The 23,900-nt window shown below is 40.3% G+C and overlaps 1 protein-coding gene across 1 annotated transcript in view; it reads left to right on the plus strand.

The window, feature by feature from the left end:
* Nucleotides 1–23,900, plus strand: part of LOC130362592 (visual pigment-like receptor peropsin) — a 44,832-nt gene that overhangs the window by 15,284 nt on the left and 5,648 nt on the right. The window contains exons 3-5 of the mRNA XM_056567356.1: nucleotides 13,880–13,979; nucleotides 18,341–18,445; nucleotides 20,145–20,368. Of these exons, the coding sequence (XP_056423331.1) occupies nucleotides 13,880–13,979; nucleotides 18,341–18,445; nucleotides 20,145–20,368 (429 nt within the window). The remainder of the gene's footprint in view (nucleotides 1–13,879; nucleotides 13,980–18,340; nucleotides 18,446–20,144; nucleotides 20,369–23,900) is intronic.

Raw genomic sequence — 23,900 nt, forward strand, 5'->3', positions numbered from 1 at the left:
TCTCCTTTTACCCCTTGTAAAATTTTAAAAACTGGGTCTACAAGAACATGCAAGTGTGAAAAATGAAGATTTTGAATTTTCTCCTTTACCTTGCTGCTATTCCTATGAAACACCTAAAGGGTTAACACACTTTCTGAATGTCATTTTGAATACATTGGGGGGGGGGGCAGTTTTTATAATGGGATCATTTATGGGGTATATCTAATAAGAAGACCCCTCAAATCCACTTCAAAACTGAACTGGTGCCTGAAAAACTTAAATTTTTAAAATTTTGTGGAAAATGTGAAAATTGATGCTGAACTATGAAGCCCTCTGATGTCTTCCAAAAGTAAAAACATGTCATCTTCATGATGTAAATATAAATTAGACATATTTTATATGTGAATCAATTTATAATGTATTTGCAATATCTATTTTCCTTACAAGCAGAGTTTCAAAGTTAGAAAAATGCTAAATTTTCAACATTTTCATGAAATTTGGAGATTTTTCACCAAGAAAGGATGCAAGTAACAATGAAAATTTACCACTGTTATAAAGTAGAATATGTCACGAAAAAACTGTCTCGGAATCAGAATAATCGGTAAAAGCATCCCAGAGTTATTAATGCATAAATTGACAGTGGTCAGAATTGCAAAAAAGGACTGAGTCCTTAAGTTGAAAAAGGACTCAGTCCTTAAGGCATTAATATCTCAAAAGGATAAAGAATGGCTGTATGCTCGTTGCTGCTACCTCTCCACTGCAAGCATCATTTTGTAAAAACATATTTATTTATTTAAATAAAATACTTACAAATTATCTGTGTGTGCTTTTTTGGGGGCTTGGCCCATTCCTCAGATTGGAACATTATAAATAATTTATAAATAAATTCTTACAAAACAACGCTTTCTGTGGAGATCTATGTGGCAGCACCAAGCATACAGCTATTGTTCTTCCTTCTGAAATATATAATCTTTGAGAAGATTGTCTCTTTATTTAGAGCCGATTTTTAGTGAAAGATTTTCTTCATATACTATATGTACAAGCTAACTTCTTTGAGAAGACCACCCCTCTAGAAGTCCCTTATTTAATGCAATTTTATCTGATCCTCTAAAAGAGCTTTTATTGTTTTATTTTAAATGGACACTCTCATTAATTTCTTTTTGCTATTGCACTCCTTATGGCAATTGAAACATCTTTCCAATGTACTTTGTTTGAATAAAAATTTAGTTTTCTATGTTTCATTTGTGTTTAATAAAAAAAAAAGGCTGCCACTAGGTGTCTCCCTACTTTTCCAGAGCATATTTTCCTCCCATCTTTTGCAGACTTTGGACTCCTGCTGGTCTGGCAGAAGTCCAAAAGCAGGAAATGCTGAGGGGTGTGTGTGCAGCCTTATCCAATCAGAGCTTACCTCACACACTGAACTGCTCTGGGCTATGTGTAGCAAAGTGAGGGAGGAAGTTATCCCCTGTATGGCTTCAGATGATGTCATGCCTGCTGGGTAACGCGCCTTCCCAGTTTGTGAATCTGACTGAGACTGAGCATAAAATACAGAGCAATTTAAAGGTAGAAAACTAATAAATAATAAAAATAAAAGCAGGGGGTGGTTTATCATGATGGGGGCAGTGAACTGGGAGGATTATAAAATTTGACAAGATCATGAGAGGTACTCTTTAAGTATAGCACTTTTTTTAAATGATAACAAAAAAGTGTGTTTTTAGAGTGGGTTCTTAGTTGGGGTTTACTCTGCGGGGGGTTACCACCAAAAGGTTGTTTTAAAAAGATTATGCCAGAGAACCCTCTGGGGATTTTTGTTTGGTTGGATCTTTTATAAAGCTGTGTTCATATCTGTTTGGCAATCCAGAGCCACCCCATATTGGAATAACAGATGCCGGAGGTTCTATACATTGCCCCTGCCATCCCATCCAGTGCCACATGGGCACCAGACATTGGACAACCATAGTGTGTTGGCAGCTGATTAAAAAAACCTTTTTCATGCCTTTTATGATATATGTAAACCTAGCCTTACTAAAATCTCTAGAGGAGGACCAAATGATTAAAAAGGTGAGAGCCTTTTCATTCTGGAAGTCACTGAAACCAAAGTTGTCCAAAGTAATCCACTCATATTTACAGTCGCTATAAGAATCTTGTATTACACTTAATCCTATGTAGGATTTGTGAATACTTGACTCACCAGTTTTCTGCTGTAGTCAAACAAACAAGGTTTAGGAGTGATTTAAGAACTCCAGAATGTTAGAGATATTCCTTAGAAGGTTCACATTTCTAATACTAGGTCACTATTTAGAAAGCAGCAACAGAAATGTCTTTGATTCCGGGACAATAAAAAACTACAGAGTAGGAAATAAAACTCAGCAAAAACCAATTGACAAAAAAATCGGATGTGGTTTCTGTGACTTGTGCGGCGGCTTTATTAGCAGATAATGGAAGGATTAGAGCTGCAGACTAAGTTGACATACAATAGCTACTTTGGCAATCTGTTTTCAATCCATTCTAACTCTGTTAAAAAGGGATTAGGAGGGAAATGTTGGTAAAATTTTCAATGACAGCTGCCATGTAATAAATAAACAGAAGGAAAGCAGAAAGCGATGAACAAAGGGAAACAGTGTATGCATGTAAGAAAAGAAGAGGGAGTTATTTTACTATAATTATTTGTATGATTCACCATATACATCTTTCCTGATACCTCCAATACAAAAAATAAAGCAACAATAAAATTCTTCAAATATACAACAAAGTAATCTGGACCCCAAATGTGTTCTCTATGTCACAAAAGATACAGTTTCTAGACTGTAAAAGAGTACGGTAATTGCTTTACACAGTATTTCAATATAGTACCCAGATATTAAAAGCATTCAGTGCCCAGATAAACATTGCACACAAATGTGTACAGATATATAGTGTGAGTACAGTGCACATGTAAACATAATGGCCCATGTAAACATAATGGCTAACATTTTGACTCCAACTGCAACAGAATTCTGGGATGTGGCTTTGCTGACGGTGTATGGTTTAAAATGCAACACCATGCCGGACATATTCAAAAACTTACTGTTTATTGTCTATGATTGTGCAAGCTTTTTAAAAGTATCTCAGGCTGTTTAAAAATCTGGCGCAGTTTACACAGTGTGCTTAGTCTTCAACACCTCTAAGGACTCTTAAGACTGTTAGTTTTGTAAAAAAAAAACAATTTAGGCCACATTATTTTTCCAAGGCAAAGTTCCATTTAAAAAAAAATCTCTTTTATGGTGCAAACAAGGCAAAATTATTTAGAAAATGCGTCTTGTTACCCTTTTTTATTTTTTATTTACCAAATCTGGTACAGTCTGCACAAAAAGTCAGTTTTGAATATTCCCCCCATGTGCTAAAAATGCAAAAAATGTTTTGACACATAAGCCAACTAAAAGTTGGTCTCAACATAGACTAGAGTTGATCAAACAACCACATAAGTCTTTATAATAAAATAACACATATTTAGACTTTCGGTTTAGATTACACATAGTCCTCAGATGAATAATGCATTTAGTGTCCATGAACATAGAGGAAAACATGAAAGGAAAGTCTGACACATCCAATCCAAGCATTCTTTATTATTGACTATCTATTAAAATATGTTATACAAGTACAGACACAGACACCATGTCCTTGTTCACGAGGTTACTAGATTTGGCTAAGAGTTAAAGTGAGGAGAAGAGTCTAAGAGAATCCCAAGGTTTCACTCTTTAAACCACTATATAAATTGAATTGTTACTGGGAATTTCTAGGTCACTATCCTTCATTTAGCAATAGTTTATGATTGTAGATTCCAAAACACAGTAATAATACAGGAGATGAGAAGAATAGTTGGATAGGCTGAGATCAGGACAGATAGAGTTTTTATTTTTTATTTTTTTTAGGACTGGAGGAGTTCTCTAGGAGCAGTTCACAGGTCAGAACAGGCAACAGATGGGAGTTGAGGTCAGGCAACAATCCAGGTCAGAAACTGGGTAGTCGGAACTGTAGAATACCTCTTCACTTTATGGGAACCTAGGAACCCTATTGGTCAGGCAATGAAAAATGGGAGATGGGTCCCAATGTGTTTTGGCATGTGCTGGTACTTTAAGAGTCAGCACATTCACACTAGAAGCTGCAATAAGATTCCTAGCCAGAAAGTGGTGGTGAATAGGAACACATTAAGGATAGTTTAAGGAAATACATGGACAAAAAGCTGTGGGGGACAAAGATATTACAAAACTGTTCTGCATTATCAGTGTACAAGCAACTACATTTTAGTAATTTCTTTCTCGTAAGTCTCCATTAATATTTGGGTGCAAACCCTGTTTTATTTTGGGTTGTGAAACTAAGATCCAACCAAAATGAAAAAGGGTCTTAAAGGGTTTCTCCCGTGGAAAGCTATTTTTTTCAACAGGTGCCATAAAGTTAAACAGATTTGTAAATTATTAACTTAATTCTTCCAGTACTTATTAGCTACTGTATGCTACATTTTCTGTCTGACCACAGTTCTCTCTGCTAACACCTCTGTTCATGTCAGGAACTGTCCAGAGTACAAGCAAATTCCCATAGCAAACCTCCCTTGCTCTGGACAGTTCCTGATATGGACAGAGGTGTCAGCAGAGAGCACTGGGGTGAGACTGAACAGAAAGAAATACAACTTCCAGTGAAGTATACAGCAGCTGATAAGTACTGGAAGGATTAAGATTTTTATATAGAAGGAATTTACAAATCTTTATAACTTTCTGGCACCATCTGATTTAAAAAAAAAAAAATTCCACCGGAGTGCCCCTTTTAACAGTAATAAGCAGTCCATGTGTCATTGTGTAGGGCAAAGAACAATCATCAGTTCTTTTCCAAAACATTTTAAATGGTTCCTACCTGGATATGTGTATAACTACTAGAAGGGCTTGCTGAGAAATGTATGCAATGAACTCCTTTAAATTTGGATACATGACAAATTTACCAAAAAATAGGCAACCGTGTGAACAGCAAGGAGCATGTCCTAACTGTTTCCATAATAGATAACAGCGGTTATATGAGGCAATCTCATTATGTTAAAAGCTTAAAGACAAAAAGATATAAAAGTTTTGAAGGCGTTTCTTAAGCTAGAAATGGTATTAGTCAACATATGAAAGTGACAAATGCTCATTGCTTGGGGCTTTGGCTTCTGCATTTGAAATGTGATCTAACTAGAAATGGAAGATGTCTTTTTGGTCTCTTGGGATAGTTTATTGCTGATCTCTTATCAAGGGATCACCGGGGATGATGTCAACTGCCCTTTAGCATGGTGATGCGTCATATATCTTAAGGTAAATAAATGCTTGTGTCTTGGATTTATGTTCTTATCTTTAAATACTTTTCCTACTGACTGGTTAAATATAGAATGTTAATACAACCTCCAATAAAATGACTATAGAGTCTAAGACTTGTGTATTCTACTCTATGGCTGGGTTCACACTTCAAAATTTGAAAAGCTATGTGTGTTTTGGACACACTCAAGGGTTTGAACATTTACAACCAATACTGACCCAAGTACAATGTGTGAGTCAAGCCTTACAAGGTTCAGATCTGTAGGGGAAAATGGTACAGGCTTCTGAATACCAGGTTGTACCTAGTGGCCTTGGTCACCTACACTTTTCTTTTCAAAGTCTTTTTAAAAAGCTGTTTAGTAGGACGTAAGTGATACAACAGACATAAGATAAAGATTTGGCATACATTTCTACACAAAAGGTGTCTTCTTTTGGCCTGGGATTGGCTGAGTGGGCAGGTCCTGCTCCGACTCCTTGTCTCAGAAGCAGGGAGAAGAGACGAGCACTGAGGGGGACAAGGGTAGGGAAGTATCACATGTTTTACTTGCTTAGTAAAATAAAATAAAAATTGTACTACGACATAATACCCCTAAATAACGTATGCAATGTTTCAAGGTCCATCCTCTTTGTCAAGCATAACTAGTGCACTACCCATCACAATGAATACTCAGTAGTAGCCAGATCTACACATCACTATAAAAAGAAAAACAACTTATTAGGTGTTCAGTTTAATTAAGAGGAAATGGTGATCAAAACTTGCTACAGTATTATAATAAGCATTTTTTATACAAGTAGTCAAGTTGGGCAGGAATATGTGTTGCCCTGAGCTAACCCATAGCCTCTATCCCTGCCTACTTGATAATCTACCCTAAGCGAGAGACCCTTAACTGGATGATGGTCCCTATACTGAATAAGTGCAAGACATAGCGATGTCAAAACAATAAAATACAAACACGGTACAAAAGTCAGGGATCAGGTCAAGGCACAATAGGTTAACCACAAATTAAAGCAAATAGGACAAATACAAGAACCACAAACCAAACATAAGCATGTTAACTAGCTGGGTCAGAATCAGAGATACTGACACAGTACACAAATAGTAAGCAAAAAGAGTAGTCATAGAACAAGCCAAGAATAATTGTAGGTAAACTAGATGATGGTCTGAGGAAGTACGGAAGTACAATACAGCTGTGACCACAACTCCTCGGCGTTCCTGCTCGCTATGTTTTTCTGACAGTGCACCGTATGTTTGTCCAATAAAGAAGATATGAAGCCACGTCTCTGGTGAGTGCCGTCTATCAATTATCTCCCTGCTTGTCATTTTGGATTGTCTTTTGTCCGGAAAACTGAGCATCTTTAGAACATTTGGCTGTGTCCTATACCCAACTGTGTTTGCCTTACACTAACCCAGTGATCCCAAGCAGCAGTGCCGGACTCTGTGTTTTCTATTATATTGAGGTAAACTAGGTAATACAATCACAAAGCCAGTAACAAGGTAGAATTCAATATTCCAGACAAGGAACACTGGAGTGAGTGGACTATATATAGCCAGCCTAGAGAGGTGTGGGTACCTGGACCGAACACTATTGGATCAGGCTCCACACCCTCAAATAGGTCTGGGAGCATCACAGTTGCAGAGGTTTCATCAGGGTAATAAACGACACACACCTGCTGCATACACAGGAAGAACTTCTAGCCCCCGGGAAATGCATTGGTGTAATCCAAGTAATTCAAAACCTGATATCACCCATTCTTACCATTACAAATACCTAGGAACATTCATGCTTCCATTCACAAAAATTCCTGGTAACTATAACATTCAAAGGAAGTTTATAGTATGTATCAAATGTTTTTTTTTTTTGCAAAATATGAATTTTCATTTGCCAATTCCCTCTGCATCAAACCTCCTCCAGAACCAGCCATCTGGGATCATATACCCTATAGCCTTTTTCATAGAAGTGTTGTTTTACTAACATATTGCCAAATAACCTCTCTTCCTCATCTAGTCTCATCTTCTATACCTTGAATACTTCTTTATGTCCTTTTAACCATTCCTAAAAATGATGTGCAGTGTGCCAGGATGCATTATCCTGCTGAAAGAGGTCTCTGCCATTTGGTAATACTTTTGCAATGAAGAGCTGTATTTGGACTGAAACATTGTTTAAGGGTTGGAATGTGGCAAAGTAACATCCATATGAATGCCAGGACCCATGGTTTACCAATATAACATTGCCCAGAGCATCACATGGCCCAAGCTAACAGTGAAAGGGAAAGAGTCCTTGGTTGCACTAGCATGAGCATTGCTTCTGATGGGGAAGATAGTGACATTGGCCCTTATTTACTAAGAGTGGAGTGTTAGGTTTTTTTGTGGGTTTTAATTTGCCACAATTTATTTTCCACGTTATTTACTAAGGTTTCCCTACATTTTCCACTTTCCCTACACTTTGCTTTTTTTTACACATGCTCTGATCTGTAGGGTTTTCCTCAGCTCAAATCCACCACATTTTGTGTGGAAACCTTAGTAAATATGTTGTGTTTTTATGAAAATGTCGGCAACACACCCCTTTTTGGAGACCACATCCCTTTTCCCAGTGACCACGCCCCTTTTTCCAGTTTTTTTTTAGCAAAACGGAGAGTTAGTCCAGGGTTTTTTTTCAATTCCGGTGCAAAAATCTGGCACAGACAGAATTTCTGGCGCAATGCGACAGAATCTGGCGCACAACCCGACAAAACATGTCAGGTTTGCAATAGTAAATGAGGGCCAATATGTTACTACATCTTATAAAGAGACTATTTGATAGGAATAACTCTACAGTGGGATCAGGCCAGACTGGCTAGCCTTTACTCCCCAGGTATGTCAGTGAGCCTTGGGTGAACATAACTCATGTCACTTATTCACCAGTTTTCCATCTTCGGATCTCTTTTGGTAGGTACTAACCAGGGCCGGACTGCAACCAAAAATAGGCCCAGGCATTTTAGACTTAGCAGCCCATTTCTGTCATAGGTGTTGCACCATACATATTGCCATCATACTGTTACTCACAAAATCCTGTATACTGAGAGCAATATAACTAATAATAACAGTATACAAGGAGAATTTTTTTTCATCACCATATATATTGCCATCAAACTGATACTGACCAAATCCTGTATAATGAGACCAATATTACCAATAATACCAGTATACAAGGAGAAATATTATCACCATACATATTGCCATTATACTGTTACTGACTAAATCCTGTATACTGAGACCAATATAACTAATAATACAATTATACAAGGAGGAATATTATCACCATACATATTACCATCATACTGTTACTGACTAAATCCTGTATACAGAGAATAATATTATCAATTATAACAGTATATAAGGAGCAAATATCCTCCCTTTCAGTGACCATTTAGTGGTAGATATTAGCTTTACACAGGCTCTGCAGACCATATAAATGATTACATACAGTTAAATTCCGTGACTCTGATTGGAGTCGTTCATTTACCTTTTTCTTCTCCATCCAACCCAGACCTTCATGATGATTTCTACTTTCAGCCACAACTTATCTCCACAAAACCTGGTCAAGGTATTAAAGGAGTACTCCCCCCTCCCTAGACATCTTATCCCCTATCCAAATGATAAGGGATAAGATGCCTGATCGCGGGGATCCCACCGCTGTGGACCCCCGCAATATAGCATGCGGCACACACCTGTTACTGCTCTGGAAGCCTGGAGGGTCTGGCTCCCGACCACGGGAACGGAAGATAGTGATGTCACGACTCCGCCCCCTTGTGATGTCACTCCCTGCCCCCTCAATGTAAGTCTATGGGAGGGGGCGTGCCGCATGCTATATTGCGGGGGTCCCCAGCAGTAAACAGTAGAATGATGTGCTTTACCAAAAAGCTCTATCTTGGTCTCATCTGTCCACAAGACGTTTTCCCAGAAGGAATTTGGCAAAATGTAGTCTTGCATTTTTATGTTTCTGTGTAAGCAATGGGATCCTCCTGGGTCTCCTGCCATAGCATTTCATTTAAATGTCGACGGATTGTTCGCGCTAACACTGATGCTCCTTGAGCCTGCAGGACAGCTTGAATATCTTTGGAACTTGTTTGGGGCTGCTTATCCACCATCCAGACTATCCTGTGTTGACACCTTTCATCAATTTTTCTCTTCTGCCCACGCCCAGGGAGATTAGCTACAGTGCCATGGGTTGCAAACTTCTTGATAATGCTGCACACTGTGGACAAAGGCAAATCTAGATCTCTGGAGATGGACTTGTAATCTTGAGATTGTTGATATTTTTCCACAATTTTGGTCCTCAATTCTCCTCTTTCTGTTGTCCATTTTTTTTTTTTTACAATTACATTTTTGTTAAGATTTTCATTTATACATTAACTCAGCAAAAGCATGTTATATTCCACAAAAATTCAAACACAAGTGTTCTCCCAGCATTTACTTACTACTTAGTAGAGGGAGGAATCCGTGAAGAGAGAGAAGGAAAAAAAAAATAGGGGAAAGAGGAAGAATTTTTTTTTCCCCCTCTCCTTTACTTTTGGATTTACACCTACTCAATATTTAAATCTTCCTTCTATGTTTGTTTTCAATTTCTATCAATCCATCTCCGCCATATGCCATATCAACCAGAATTTATCTTCATTCCCTCTTTTAATATATATGGCCTTTTCCCAAGCAATTATTTTTTTCCATCTTTTGGACAAAGTGCTCCCTGGATGGTGGATTTGGGTTTTTCCAACACAGTAGAAAGGCTAGATAAGTGGGATGGGAAAGAATAGGTAGGTTCTCACCCCATGAAGTAGTTAGGTTGCTCCAGTAGGTATACAGGTTCCTTCACGTAGTTTCCCCCATTATGCAGGTGCCATGAGTAGGTACCCCTGTAGGTAGGTGTCACCTGTAGATAGATGTCCCTGTAGATAGTTACTTACTTTAGGTAATAGCAGCACCCTATAAGTAGGGTTTATGCCCTGTTGGTAGGTCCCCTTATAGATAGTAGCCCCCTGTATATAGTAGCATCCCTTTTTTGGTAGTTGTAGTGCAGCAGCCCACTTTAGGTAGCTGTAGGTGCAGCAGCCCCTTTTAGGTAGTTGTTGGTGCAGCAGTACCCTTTAGGTAGTTGTAGTACAGCAGCCCGTTTTAGGTAGTTGTAGTGCAGCAGCCTCCTTTAGTGCAACAGCCCCCTTTAGTGCAACAGCCCTCTTTAGTGCAGCAGCTTCCTTTAGTGCAGCCTCTTTTAGGTAAATGCGGTTGCAGCAGCCCTCTTTAGTGCAACAGCCCCCTTTAGTGCAGTAGCCCTAATGTGAATTAAAACAAACAAAACCATACTCACCTGGCTCACTTGTAGTCCTTAGCAGTGTAGCCTCTCTCCTTTTCTTGCCTTCTACTCCCATCTTTGCTCCAGCGCTTGATGATTACATCACTCATGCACCAGAGCATAGAGCGCAGAACATGGATGCTCGGGCCCCTTGTTGACTGTCTGCATATAGCGGGTGGCCGCAAGAGTTATTGACAGGGCGAGGAGCCAATGGCTCTTTGATCTGGCAATCAGCAGAGCCCTGCATTTAAATATAGGCATGTCTGTTGGATGCGCTAATAGTTACATTTTTCCTGGACCGGCCGGTCCTGAGGATGGCCCGGCCCACCGGGCAAATGCCGGATGGGCCCTATGGCCAGTCTAGTCATGGTACTAACCACTACATACAGGAAAAAGCCCACAAGACCTGCTGTTTTGGAGATGCTCTGACTCTGTGATATTGTTATCACAATTTTGCACTTTCAAGAATTGTTGACTGTTGACATATTACCCAATAATATCCCATACCTTGACAGGTGTTGTGAGATGATCAGTGTTATTAGCTTCCCATTTCAGTGGTTGTAATATTATGACAGAGAGCAATGTGCGTTTCAGCTCACCCTGCAATAGGCACACTGACCTGACGTGGACTTTGTCCCAAAATACCAGGAAAGAACAAGAATGTCCAGAGCCCAACTCAGGATCGGTTCTTTTATTAAAAAGCCATGATAGACATCACAGGAACGTGGTAAAAATGATGCGTTTCGGCTTTACTTGAAAGCCTTAGTCATACAAAGATAAAACACACAAGGATCTCCTTATGTATGGGAACAACTGGTGGTGCACACCTGAAAATCAGGTTACGTCACCAGGACCACCCACACACAATTACATGAGAAGCAACATACAATGCAGTACAAAAATAAATTGCATCTGAATAAAAAAGTATAAATATAAAAATACAAACATAAATGATAAAATCAAGTATGCAAAAATATCAGCAAGCTCATATCTATGGCTATCACGTTTTCCACACAAGCTGTAAAAAGGATTATTCATAAATATATACCTATTTTGTATACTGATCCTAATTTTAGGGAGGCTCTAAAGCAAGGCTATATGTTTCTATCAAGAAAAGTCCCCACTATCGGACAAATAATTTCGCTCAGTCTGTTCTTGGATCACCCAGCCAGGAAACCCATGTGGCTCAACTATTTAGGTTCATTTAAATGTGGGGCTAACAGATATATTTGTTGCAATTATATGGTCAATTCCACAAAATTTGTTGAAGTAATATACTGCTTCACATGTCTTGACTGCAATTTACAGTATGTGGGTTGTACTATTAACTCATTGAAACTAAGAATACTCAAACATCTTTCAGATGTAATACACTTTCAGTCACGACATGTATCGATGGTTACGAAGTATGTTGCGGAGAGTCATGGGGGCAATACATCCTGTTTGCAACTTCAGGGTATAGAAAGAGTCACTTTGCCACCGAGGGGAGGAAACTTGAAACAGAAAATATTAGACCGTAAGGTATTTTGGATACTGAAGCTTAATACGAGATTTCCGCATGGTCTGAATAGAAGGCAAGATACAATCCTACATTGTTAAGTGTTCTTGTACAATATATTTGGGTCTGATTATCCTTGTTTGTTTATAACAAATTTTTGCACGATTAATCCCTCTTGGGCCCTTTTCTCCCCCCCACCCCCCACCCCGCTCAAGTGTGTTTTTTGTTGCTTTCATTCATTCATTTATGTTTTTTATGTGCAGCGGAACCACATGAACGGGCTGATATTTTTGCATACTTGATTTCAACATTTATGTTTGTAATTTTTTATATTTATACTTTTTTGTTCAGATGCAATTTATTTTTGTACTGCATTGTATGCTGTTTCTCATGTAATTGTGTGGGTGGTCCTGGTGACGTAACCTGATTTTCAGGTGTGCGCCACCTGTTCTTCCCATACATAAGGAGATCCTTGTGTGTTTTACCTTTGTATGACTAAGGCTTTCAAGTAAAGCCGAAACGCGTCAATTTTACTGTGTTCCTGTGATGTCTACCATGGCTTATTAATAAAAGAACCGTTCCTGAGTTGGGCACTGGACATTCTTGTTCTTTCCTAATATTATGACAGTATATATACCTAAAGCTCTAACACTGCAGACTGGCAAGTTTCCCCTGGAGAGGATAGGGGCTGGAGGCTTTAAATGGGCACTGTCATGAAATCAAAAAATTGGTATGTTGTAGTACTTAAGTACTACAACATATCTCTAATATACTTTAATTAAAAAAAGTGATTTTAAACAAGTTTAAAATCCCTTTTAAATTCGGCCACTAGGGGTCGCCCTCCTAGCGGCCGAATGCATTCTGCAGTGATGTCACTACTGGATTTCGACTCATTTCAGCCTGGCAATGAGTCGAAATCCAGTCACTGCGGTGCTCGCTCCCGCCTGTCAATCAGACAGGCGAGAGCGAGCACGCTGATAGCTGGGGCTGCGCGCATTAGCCAGCTCCACTGGCCTCGCGCGCGGCCCCGCCCGCCCGCCCCCGTTACCCTGTCCGGAGGCCGTTACCCTGTCCGGAGGCAGCTCATTGATCCTCCGGTAAGTCTTCACCACTGGAGAAATGTTGTGGGGGAAGCGGGGTTCGGGGGAGCGCCGCCGCCGCCGCTGCTGCTCCCGAAGTAGCACTGCTGTGCTAATAAAGTTATTGTTTTCACCACAGGGTGCCTCCAGCTGTTTCAATACTATAACTCCCAGCATGCCCTGACAGCCAGTAGATGTCAGGGCAAGCTGGGAGTTGTAGTGGGGAAACAGCTGGAGGCACCCTGTATAGTGAGCTAAGGGCGGAAGTGCCGGCCCCAGCAGGCATCAGTGACGTGGTGCCTGCTGGGGAAGTCTGCCTGGTAGTGAGCACACTACCAGGCAGACAAAAAGGGATTTTAATATAGTAAAAAAAAATGTAAAGGGAGGGAGGGGGTTAGGGAGAGATGGGCAATAGGCAGGGACAGAAAGAAAGAAAAAATGGATGGTGGGAGCTACCCTTTAACAATATAGTGACACTATAGAATTTATGTATAAGCACAATCACATCAAAGTACACTAAGTATCACTGTGGTCTTAAAATTGCATATTATCTGCTATGGCTTTATACAAGCAACTTTATCTTGTATTCATGTGAGAAGAAGGTGCATAGCTATCAAGAGTCAATGGGAAAAAAAATGAATTTTAAAATCATAAAGTTCCTGTTTGTTTCCATTACAGGTGGATGGATTTCTCACTCTTCTCTTTGGTCTGGCCAGTATAAATACACTTACTCTTATTAGCGTAACTCGCTATATTAAAGGCTGTCATCCACAAAGAGGTAAGCCTTAAAGTGACAGTGCACTCTCTTCGCATTTCAGAACCTCCCTTTGATTTCTATAAATATAAGGTTTGAAGTCTTTTTAATGGCTTGGACTAAAACTAACCTGTGGCGGTTTCAATGGCTGAACCCTACTGATGTGTGTTTCCTGACCTATTCTATTAACATCTTACGTAAAATATTTTTTACGGAAATAAGAGTTAATATGCTTAAAGGGGTACTCCGGGGCTCCAGCATTCTGAACATTTTGCTCAGTACGCTCGGAGCCGGAGGCCATGATCATGACGTCACGGCCACACCCCGCGTGACGTCACACAATGCCTCCTCCATTCATGTCTATAGGAGGGGGCATGTCAGCCGACACGCCCCATCCCATAGACATGGATGGAGGGGGCGTGTTGTGACGTCACGAGGTGGTGTGGCCGTGACGTGACAACCACTAATGCAGGGGCCCAGCGTTTTTTTTAGAATGCCAGGTGCTGCAGGAGATAACAGGGGCACCAGCAGCGGGACCCCCATGATCAGACATATAATTCCCTATCCTTTGGACAGGGGATAAGATGTCTAGAGACAGAGTACCCCTTTAAGATATGTTATTGGAGTATACTTGTTTACATTCAGGGGCTGTAAGCTCAAACATGCTTGTGGGTCATACACACTTCTAAATGAAAAAACAGACTTGCATTAAAATCAGTTTTATTTACAAGTTGTTTTGTGTTTTGTACTGAAATTATTTTTGTTTCTGAGTTTCTTATAATATTTTTTTTAAATATATAACTATATGTAGAGCATGTAAAAATAAAAATAATTTTAACATGGAACATCTTGCATGCTGAAAATAACTTATGAACCATTTAAATGTATTATTTCAATGAAAAAAACTGGATAAAAAGTAATCTGTCAGCTTTATATCATGCTCAATGCTCAAGTGTCAACGAGCTGTGCTGAGTTGCAGCATGCTGTTTGCTCCCTCCTCCTCCCTGTTTCGAATGATTGACATACAGAGTCTGGCTTCCAGCATTGAGCCCTATATCACAATCAAATAAGGAAGGTAAGGACACATGCATGCTTCAACTTGACACAGCCTCCATGACACTTGAGCACTTAGCATGATATAGAGCTGTCAGATTCCTTTAAAGGAAAACTGTCACTAAACTCCCCCCGCACTAACCAGAGGTACTGGCTGGTAGTGCGGGTGACGCTGATCAATTTGCTGCCTACCATGCCCAGATCTGTCCCACCGTTCACCTGTTATCTTCATTATTCTTGATATGTAAATGATCTTCTAACTGGCACGGGCGGGTTACAATGCTCCATCTGGCACTGTGATGTCAGTGCTGCTCGTCTGCAGCACCGCTTGGCTTATGAATATTCATGCCCTCCCTCCACCTCTCCCTCTCCTCCCCGCTCTGAACAGGACTCCACTGCGCTGAGGCCACTTCTGGGTGTACACAGGAAGCGGCACATGCACAGTGGAGTCCTGTACAGAGCGGGGAGGAGAGGGAGAGGCGGAGGGAGGGCATGAATATTCATAAGCCGGGACGGTGCTGCGGACGAGCGGCGCTGACGTCACAGTGCCAGATGGAGCCTTGTAACCCCGCCCGTGCCAGTTAGATGATCATTTTCACATCAAGAATAATGAAGATAAAGGGTGAACGGCGGGACGGACTCAGGCATGGTGGGCAGCATATTGATCAGCATCCCCTGCACTACCAGCTAGTACCTCTGGTAAGTGCAGGGGGAGTTTAGTGACAGTTTTCCTTTCACATGGATCCAATAAACAGAAATGTGAATGAGCCCAAAGTCATGTTCAGTGCTTACATGTAGACAATTGTATCCAGTCAAGGCAAACAGCTGTGAGCTTAAAACATCAGTTGAAGCTGCAAAACAGCTCTCAGAAGAATGTTTTATCACCTGAGATCCTGAAAAAATTGACAAATTCTAACACTATATGTATTTAAGATCTGCAGAATTTATTCATCATACAATGGTTAAAGGGGTACTCTGGTGGAAAACTCTTTATTTTTTATTTTTTATGTACTGGTGCCAGAAAGTTAAACAGATTTGTAAATTACTTCTCTTAAAAAATCTTTACCGTTCCTGTACTTTTTAGCAGTTGCATACTGCAGAGTAAATTCTGTTCTTTTTTTTATTTCTTTTTTGTCTTGTCCACAGTGCTCTCTGCTGACACCTGATGCCCGTATCAGGAACTGACCAGAGCAAGAGAAAATCCCCATAGCAAACCTATGCTGCTCCTGACAGTTCCTGACACGGACAGAGGTGTCAGTAGAGAGTACTGTGGACAATACAATAAATAAATTCAAAATTCAAAAAGAACAGAATTTCCTCGGTAGCATACAGCTGCTAAAAAGTACAGAAAGGGTAAAGATTTTTTTTAATAGAAATAATTTACAAATCTGTTTAACTTTCTGGCACCAGTTGACTTATAGAGACCTAAAAAATATGTTTTCCACCGGAGTACCCCTTTAACTCCTTGGGGACGGAGGGCGTACCTTTACGCCCTCAGCCCGCTCCCTGTCTATAACGCGGGGCCACGCCGTGGCCTTGCATCATAGCGGGTCGGGCCCGGCCTCTAACACTGGCTGAGACCCGTGGCTAATAGCGCGCGGCATTGATCACGGTGCCGCATGCTATCAACCCTTTCGAGTGGCGTTCAAAGTTAAACGCTGTGTCTAAAGTGAAAGTAAAGCATTGCCAGTTAGGTCAGGGAGCTGTTCGGGATTGCTGCAATGAAATCACCGCATCCCGAACAGCTGTAAAGACAGCAGGAGGGTCCCTACCTTCCTCCATGCTGTCCGATCGTAGAATGACTTCTCAGTGCCTGAGATCCAGGCATGAGCAGTCAAGCGGCAGAATCATTGATCAATGGTTTCCTATGAAAAACCATTGATCAATGTAAAAGATCAGTGTGTGCAGTGTTATAGCCCCCTATGGGAGCTATAACACTGCAAAAAAAAAAAGTGGAAAAAAAAAGTGAATAAAGATCATTTTACCCTTTCCCTAATAAAAGTTTGAATCACCCCCTTTTCCCATAAAAAAAAAAAAACTGTGTAAATAAAAATAAAAATAAACATATGTGGTATCGCCGCGTGTGGAAATGTCCGAATTGTAAAAAATATATAATTAATTAAACCGCAAGGTCAATGGCGTACAAAAAAATGTGCAAAAAAAATTCCAAAGTCCAAAATTGTGTATTTTTTGTCACTTTTTATATCATGAAAAAAATGAATAAAAAGTGATCAAAAAGTCTGATCAATACATAAATGGTACCGCTAAAAACTTCAGATCACGTCGCAAAAAATGCGCTCTCATACCACCCCATACGCAGAAAAATTTTAAAGTTATAGGGGTCAGAAGATGACAATTTTAAACGTATAAATTTTCCTGTATGTAGTTATTATTTTTTCCAGAAGTACGACAAAATCAAACCTAGTAAGTAGGGTATCATTTTAATCATATGGACCTATAGAATAAAGATAAGGTGTCATTTTTACCCAAAAATTTACTGCGTAGAAACGGAAGCCCCCAAAAGTTACAAAATTGCATTTTTTCTTCAATTTTGTCGCACAATGATTTTTTTTCCGTTTCGCCGTAGATTTTTGGGTAAAATGACTGATGTCTTTACAAAAAAGAATTGGTGGCACAAAAAATGATTCATCATATGGATTTTTAGGTGCAAAATTGAAAGGGTTATGATTTTTAAAAGGTAAGGAGGAAAAAACAAAAGTGCAAAAACTGGAAAACCCTCCGTCCCCAAGGGGTTAAGTATCTTCCTGAAAAACAGTATAAAATTCAAAAAGGTTATAGACATTCTGGCATTTAAGCCAGGTTATTGGTTCAAATGACATGTGGGGACCATCCAGTCATTCCACATTAGCTGATGTCAAGGGGAAGAAAAACTAGGCATGTTGGATTTTTGGTGCCTGCTAGTGGTTTGTTACCCTCGCCCCAATGAAATAAATATACATACTTTTCCTGATTTTCCAGCTGGGGGCCACCAATATTAACTGAACTCTGGGTTCTGATGTTTCTACTACAATTCTTAATTCAGACCGCCTTAGAGCGGTCACAAATTTCACACTAGTTATGACATCAAGGAAACTGATCACCTTGTTGACCCTGAACACTGCTTCTGATTAATGCATGAAACAGAATGGAAAGATGAGAAGTGTCAGGGTCATTGCTAGAGCAAACTAGAATAAGGAGGCTATCGAGATACGTCAACAGTGCCACACCTTTACTCATTTTCACCCTTTGGGCATTGACCTTAAGTGAGTGTAATTGGAGAATCCATTTATTAATATCCATATGTATCTATAAATGTCTGTTATATTTCACAGCAAACTGCATTAGCAATGGAAGCATTACAATATCATTGGTGCTGATCTGGATTGCAGCATTGTTCTGGTCAGTGGCTCCTTTACTAGGCTGGGGAAGCTATAGAGGTAAGTTGTCTAAAAGCAAGGGTTCTAAACATTACAAATGATAGCAATAAGAGATGATCTAACCTGCCAAAATTAGTTTTGGGAGGATTCGCTGTGAATCAGTTGTCTATTTGATATGACTTGATTTGACAGCCGATTCAGATTCAGCCATATGTGCCAAGTGCAGGGTATTCAGCCCAGTGAATGTACTGGTTAATAAGCCGTGATACATAAAGCATTACCACTTAGCTCTATGCTACCATGTTATGATTCGGCAGGCTGGAGGTGGATCCTCTGTGTCAAAGAGGGATTGGCGTGGACCATACCGGTGGACCGATTCTAAGTTGCTACTGGTATTCACCAGAGCTCGCCGCAAAGCGGGATGGTCTTGCTGCGGTGGTAGCAACCAGGTCGTATCCACCGGTAACGGCTCAACCTCTCTGACTGCTGAGACAGGCGCGGTACAAAAGGACAAGGCAAGAGCAAGGTCGGACGAGCAGAAGGTCAGGGCAGGCAGCAAGGGTCGTAGTTAGGGGCAACAGCAGAAGGTCTGGAACACAGGCTTTGGAAAACACTAAACGCTTTCTCTGGCACAAGGCAACAAGATCCGGCAAGGAAAGAAGGGGAAGTGAGGTTATATGGACAGGGAGCAGGTGGAAGCTAATTAGACTGATTGGGCCAGGCACCAATCATTGGTGCACTGGCCCTTAAAATCTTAGAGAGCTGGCGCGCGCGCGCCCTAGAGAGCGGAGCCGCGCGCCAGAACGTGAGAGCCGGGGAATGGGACGGGTAAGTGGCTTGGGATGCGATTCGCGAGCAGGCGCGTCCCGCTATGCGAATCACATCCCCGTCGTCAGTGTCAGTGCAGCGCTCCCGGTCAGCGGGTCTGACCGGGGCGCTGCAGAGAGGAGAAAGCCGACAGCGCTCCGGGGAGGAGCAGGGACCCGGAGCGCTCGGCGTAACATACCATATAGGAGCAAGCAGGTGTTTTTGCTCCTGTATGTACTAAGTGGCAAGAAATACAATAAAAGCAGAATGCCCAGCCCAACAAATGTAGACTGGGCGGACTGACACATATATAGGATGTGTTGGGTGCTTACTGCCCAGCCCAGCCCAGTGAATATTAATTGAGGAGTGATGCATACAAGGTATAGTATTGGGGCGTACATCTGAATGTGAACTGAATGGAGATTTATTCAGTCTTTGTTTTGGCACTTAGTAAGTACAGAAGCAGGGACTCCTACCTTTGACAGGACTCCTACCTGTACTGATTAGAACAAAGTACGCTACAAAAAAAATGTATTCAGAATAATGTAATTTTTTGGAAATATTTAGAATGAATTTGATCAGTTTGCTCATCTCTTATAAGGATATTTCAGACAAAACCTATGCTTGTGCCTCGGTTTTAAGATTGGAGACAAGAACCTAAATATCGTCAGACATATAATGAAGGATCTTCTTGTACTATCATGGACATGTATACTTGAACAATATATAAACATTCTACTGGGTTAGTAGTGATACAGGAGATATTACAACTATGCAATCTTAAAATCTACCATTTAGACAACTCTGGACTATTCCTTAGCAAGCATAGTAAAGAAAACATATACCATGGTCTACTAGGGGTCAGATTGCCTGGAAAAATGTCTTACTTTATAATATAAAAATCTACTATTCTACTTTGGTTACATTATCTGCTGATTTTCTTTTTTCTTAGATCGCATGTATGGAACTTGTGAAATTGACTGGACCAAAGCCAGTTTCTCCACAATATTCAAATCATATATTGTGTCCATTTTTATCTGCTGTTTTTTCTTACCGGTATTGGTCATGGTATTCTGCTATGTTTCTATTATTAACACTGTAAAGTCAAGCCGTGCTTTAACTACGGAAGGCAATTTATCAGAAAGACAAAGGAAGATGGAAAGAGACGTAACTAGGGTATGTTCATAACATAAAGTGTAATATTTCTTCTCAACCAACAGTCTAGACAGTAAATGCTCAACAGTGTTATCGCTGTCAGAATCTAATGTTTCTAGCAGGGCTGATTTTCATCTGTATAAATTTACCTTGAGGGAACAATGTTGCCTAACAACAAAGCTATATTTACTAACTGTCAAAGGGGTACTCAGGTGGAAAATTTTTTTTTTTTTAAATCAACTGGTGCCAATAAGTTAAACAGATTTGTAAATGACTTCTATTAAAAAATGTTAATCCTTCCAGTACTTATTTGCTGCTGTATACTACAGAGGAAATTCTTATCTTTTTGGATTTCTTTTCTGTCTGTCCACAGTGCTCTCTGCTGACACCTCTGTCCATTTTAGGAACTGTCCAGAGCAGCATATGTTTGCTATGGAGATTTCCTCCTGCTCTTCACAGTTCCTGACATGGACAGAGGTGTCAGCAGAGAGCACTGTGGACAGACCGAAAAAAAATTCAAAAAGAAAAGAATTTCCTCTGTAGTATACAGCGGCTAATAAGTACTGGAAGGATTAAGATTTTTTAATAGAAGTAATTTACAAAACTTTTTACCTTTTTGGCACCAGTTGATTTAAAAAAAAAAATTCCACCGGAGTACCCCTTTAAAAACACGTAGTACTTTAGAATTATTTCATCAATAATACATAGTTACATAGTTAGTATGGTTGAAAAAAGACATACGTCCATCAAATCCAACCAGGGAATTGAAGTGAAGGGTGTAAGGGGATAAGGGAAAGGGATGTAGTTTTATAATTCTGCATAAGCATTAATGTTATTTTGTTCCAGAAATGTATCTAACCCTGTTTTAAAGCTGTTAATTGTTCCTGCTGTGACCAGTTCCTGAGATAGACCGTTCCATAAATTCACAGTCCTCACGGTAAAGAAGGAGTGTCGCCCCTTTAGACTAAACCTTTTCTTCTCCAGACGGAGGGAGTGCTCCCTCGTCCTTTGGGGGGTTTAACCTGGAACAGTTTTTCTCCATTTTTTTGTATGGGCCATTTATATACTTATATACGTTTATCATATTCCCCCTTAAACGTCTCTTCTCAAGACTCAACAATTGTAACTCCTTTAATCGCTCCTCATAGCTAAGATGTTCCATGCCCCATATTAGTTTAGTCGCGCGTCTCTGCACCCTTTCCAACTCTGCAGTGTCCCTTTTATGAACAGGCGACCAAAACTGAACAGCATATTCCAGGTGAGGCCGTACCAATGCTTTATAAAGGGGGAGTATTATGTCCCTGTCCCTTGAGTCAGTGCCTCTTTTGATACATGACAATATCCTGCCGGCTTTGGAAGCAGCAGCCTGACATTGCATGCTATTCTGTAGTCTGTGATCTACTAGTACACCCAGATCCTTCTCTACCAGTGACTCTGCCAGTTTAATCCCCCCTAAGACATATGATGCATGCATGTTCTTAGTACCCAGATGCATAACTTTACATTTATCCACATTGAACCTCATTTGCCAAGTGGATGCCCAGACACTAAGTCTATCCAAGTCATCTTGTAACTTATGCACATCCTCTATAGACTGTACCGTACTACAAAGCTTGGTGTCATCTGCAAAGATAGAAACAGAGCTGTTAATACCATCCTCTATATCATTGATAAATAAATTAAACAACAGCGTGCCCAGTACTGAACCTTGGGGTACACCACTAATTACCGGGGACCAATCAGAGTACGAATCATTGACCACCACTCTCTGGGTACGATCCATGAGTCAGTGTTCAATCCAGTTACAAACTATAGTTTCCAAGCCCAAGGACCTTAACTTACCTGTCAGACGTTTGTGAGGGACAGTATCAAATGCTTTGGCAAAATCCAGAAACACTATATCCACAGCCATTCCTCTGTCAAGGCTTCTACTCACCTCTTCATAAAAGCAAATTAGATTGGTTTGAAAACTTCTGTCCTTAGTAAACCCATGCTGGCTATCACTTATAATACTATTATCCCCTATGTATTCCTGTATGTAATCCCTTATAAGACCTTCAAACTATTTAATCACAATGCACGTTAGACTTACCGGTCTATAATTGCCTGGCGAAAACCTAGAGCCCTTCTTGAAGATTGGTACCACATTAGCCTTGTGCCAGTCCCTTGGCACAATACCAGACACCAGAGAATCTCTAAATATCATGAACAAGGGTACAGATATTACTAAACTTACCTCTCTAAGAACTCTTGGGTGTAGTCCATCCGGCCCTGGAGATTTGCTTACATTTACTTTACTTTACTTACCTTGTACCATCTCTACATTAAGCCAGTTCAGTACATTACATGATGTGTTACCAGCACTGACCTGGCCACTGTCAGCTCCTTTTTCCATAGTGTATACAGAACTAAAGAACCCATTCAGTAGCTCCGCCTTCTCTTGATCGCCCGTGACAACCTCCCCATTATCATTATTAAGGGGTCCTACATGCTCTGTCCTTGTTTTTTTTTGTATTTATATATCTAAAAAAATATTTAGGATTAGTTTTGCTTTCTTTGGCCACCTGTCTCTCATTTAGAATATTTGCTATTTTTATTACATTTTTACAGATTTTATTAAGCTCCTTGTACTGTTTAAATGTTATAGCTGACCCATCAGATTTGAATTTTTTGAAGGCTATTTTTTTTGTTGTTTATTGCTCTTTTAACCTCATTTGTCAGCCATGTAGGATTTAGTTTTAATCGTTTATATTTGTTCCCCTTTGGTATATATTTAGCTGTATAGTTATCTAGAGTTGATTTAAAGATGTCCCATTTACCTTCTGTATCAGTATTTGAGAACACCTCCCCCCAGTCTATGTCCTGTAGTGCAGCCCTCAGCCCAGGGAAATTTGCCTTTTTAAAGTTATATGTTTTTGCTTTCCCCGTCTGTCTTTGTTTTCTACATTTTAAGTGAAAAGTAACTATATTGTGGTCGCTATTACCAAGGTTTTCCCGCACAGTTACATTACCAACCAGCTCTGCGTTGTTGGAAATGATCAGATCCAACAAGGCATCACTTCTTGTTGGGTCCTCCACAAACTGGCCCATAAAATTATCCTGCAATAAATTTAGGAATTTTCTCCCCTTTGTAGTTTTAGCCAGCCCCTGGCCCCAATCTATATCTGGATAGTTAAAATCTCCCATTATTACCACTGTACCTGCCCGGGCGGCCCTCTTTATTTGTTTATACAGCCGACCTTCTATCTCTTCCGTGATATTAGGGGGTCTGTAGATTACACCAAATATTATTTTTTCAGTATTTCCCTCCTTTTGTAATTCTACCCAAAGTGATTCCACATCCTCAGAATCATCACACACTATGGAATCGTTCACACTGACTTTCATACCACTTCTTACATACTGTCACGATGCCGGCTGGCAGGAGGTGGATCCTCTGTGCCAGAGAGGGATTGGCGTGGATCGTGCTAGTGGACCGGTTCTAAGTCACTACTGGTGTTCACCAGAGCCCGCCGCAAAGCGGGATGGTCTTGCTGCGGCGGTAGTGACCAGG

The sequence above is a fragment of the Hyla sarda genome, chromosome 3 (assembly GCF_029499605.1).
Source record: "Hyla sarda isolate aHylSar1 chromosome 3, aHylSar1.hap1, whole genome shotgun sequence".
Classification (NCBI taxonomy): Eukaryota; Metazoa; Chordata; class Amphibia; order Anura; family Hylidae; genus Hyla; species Hyla sarda.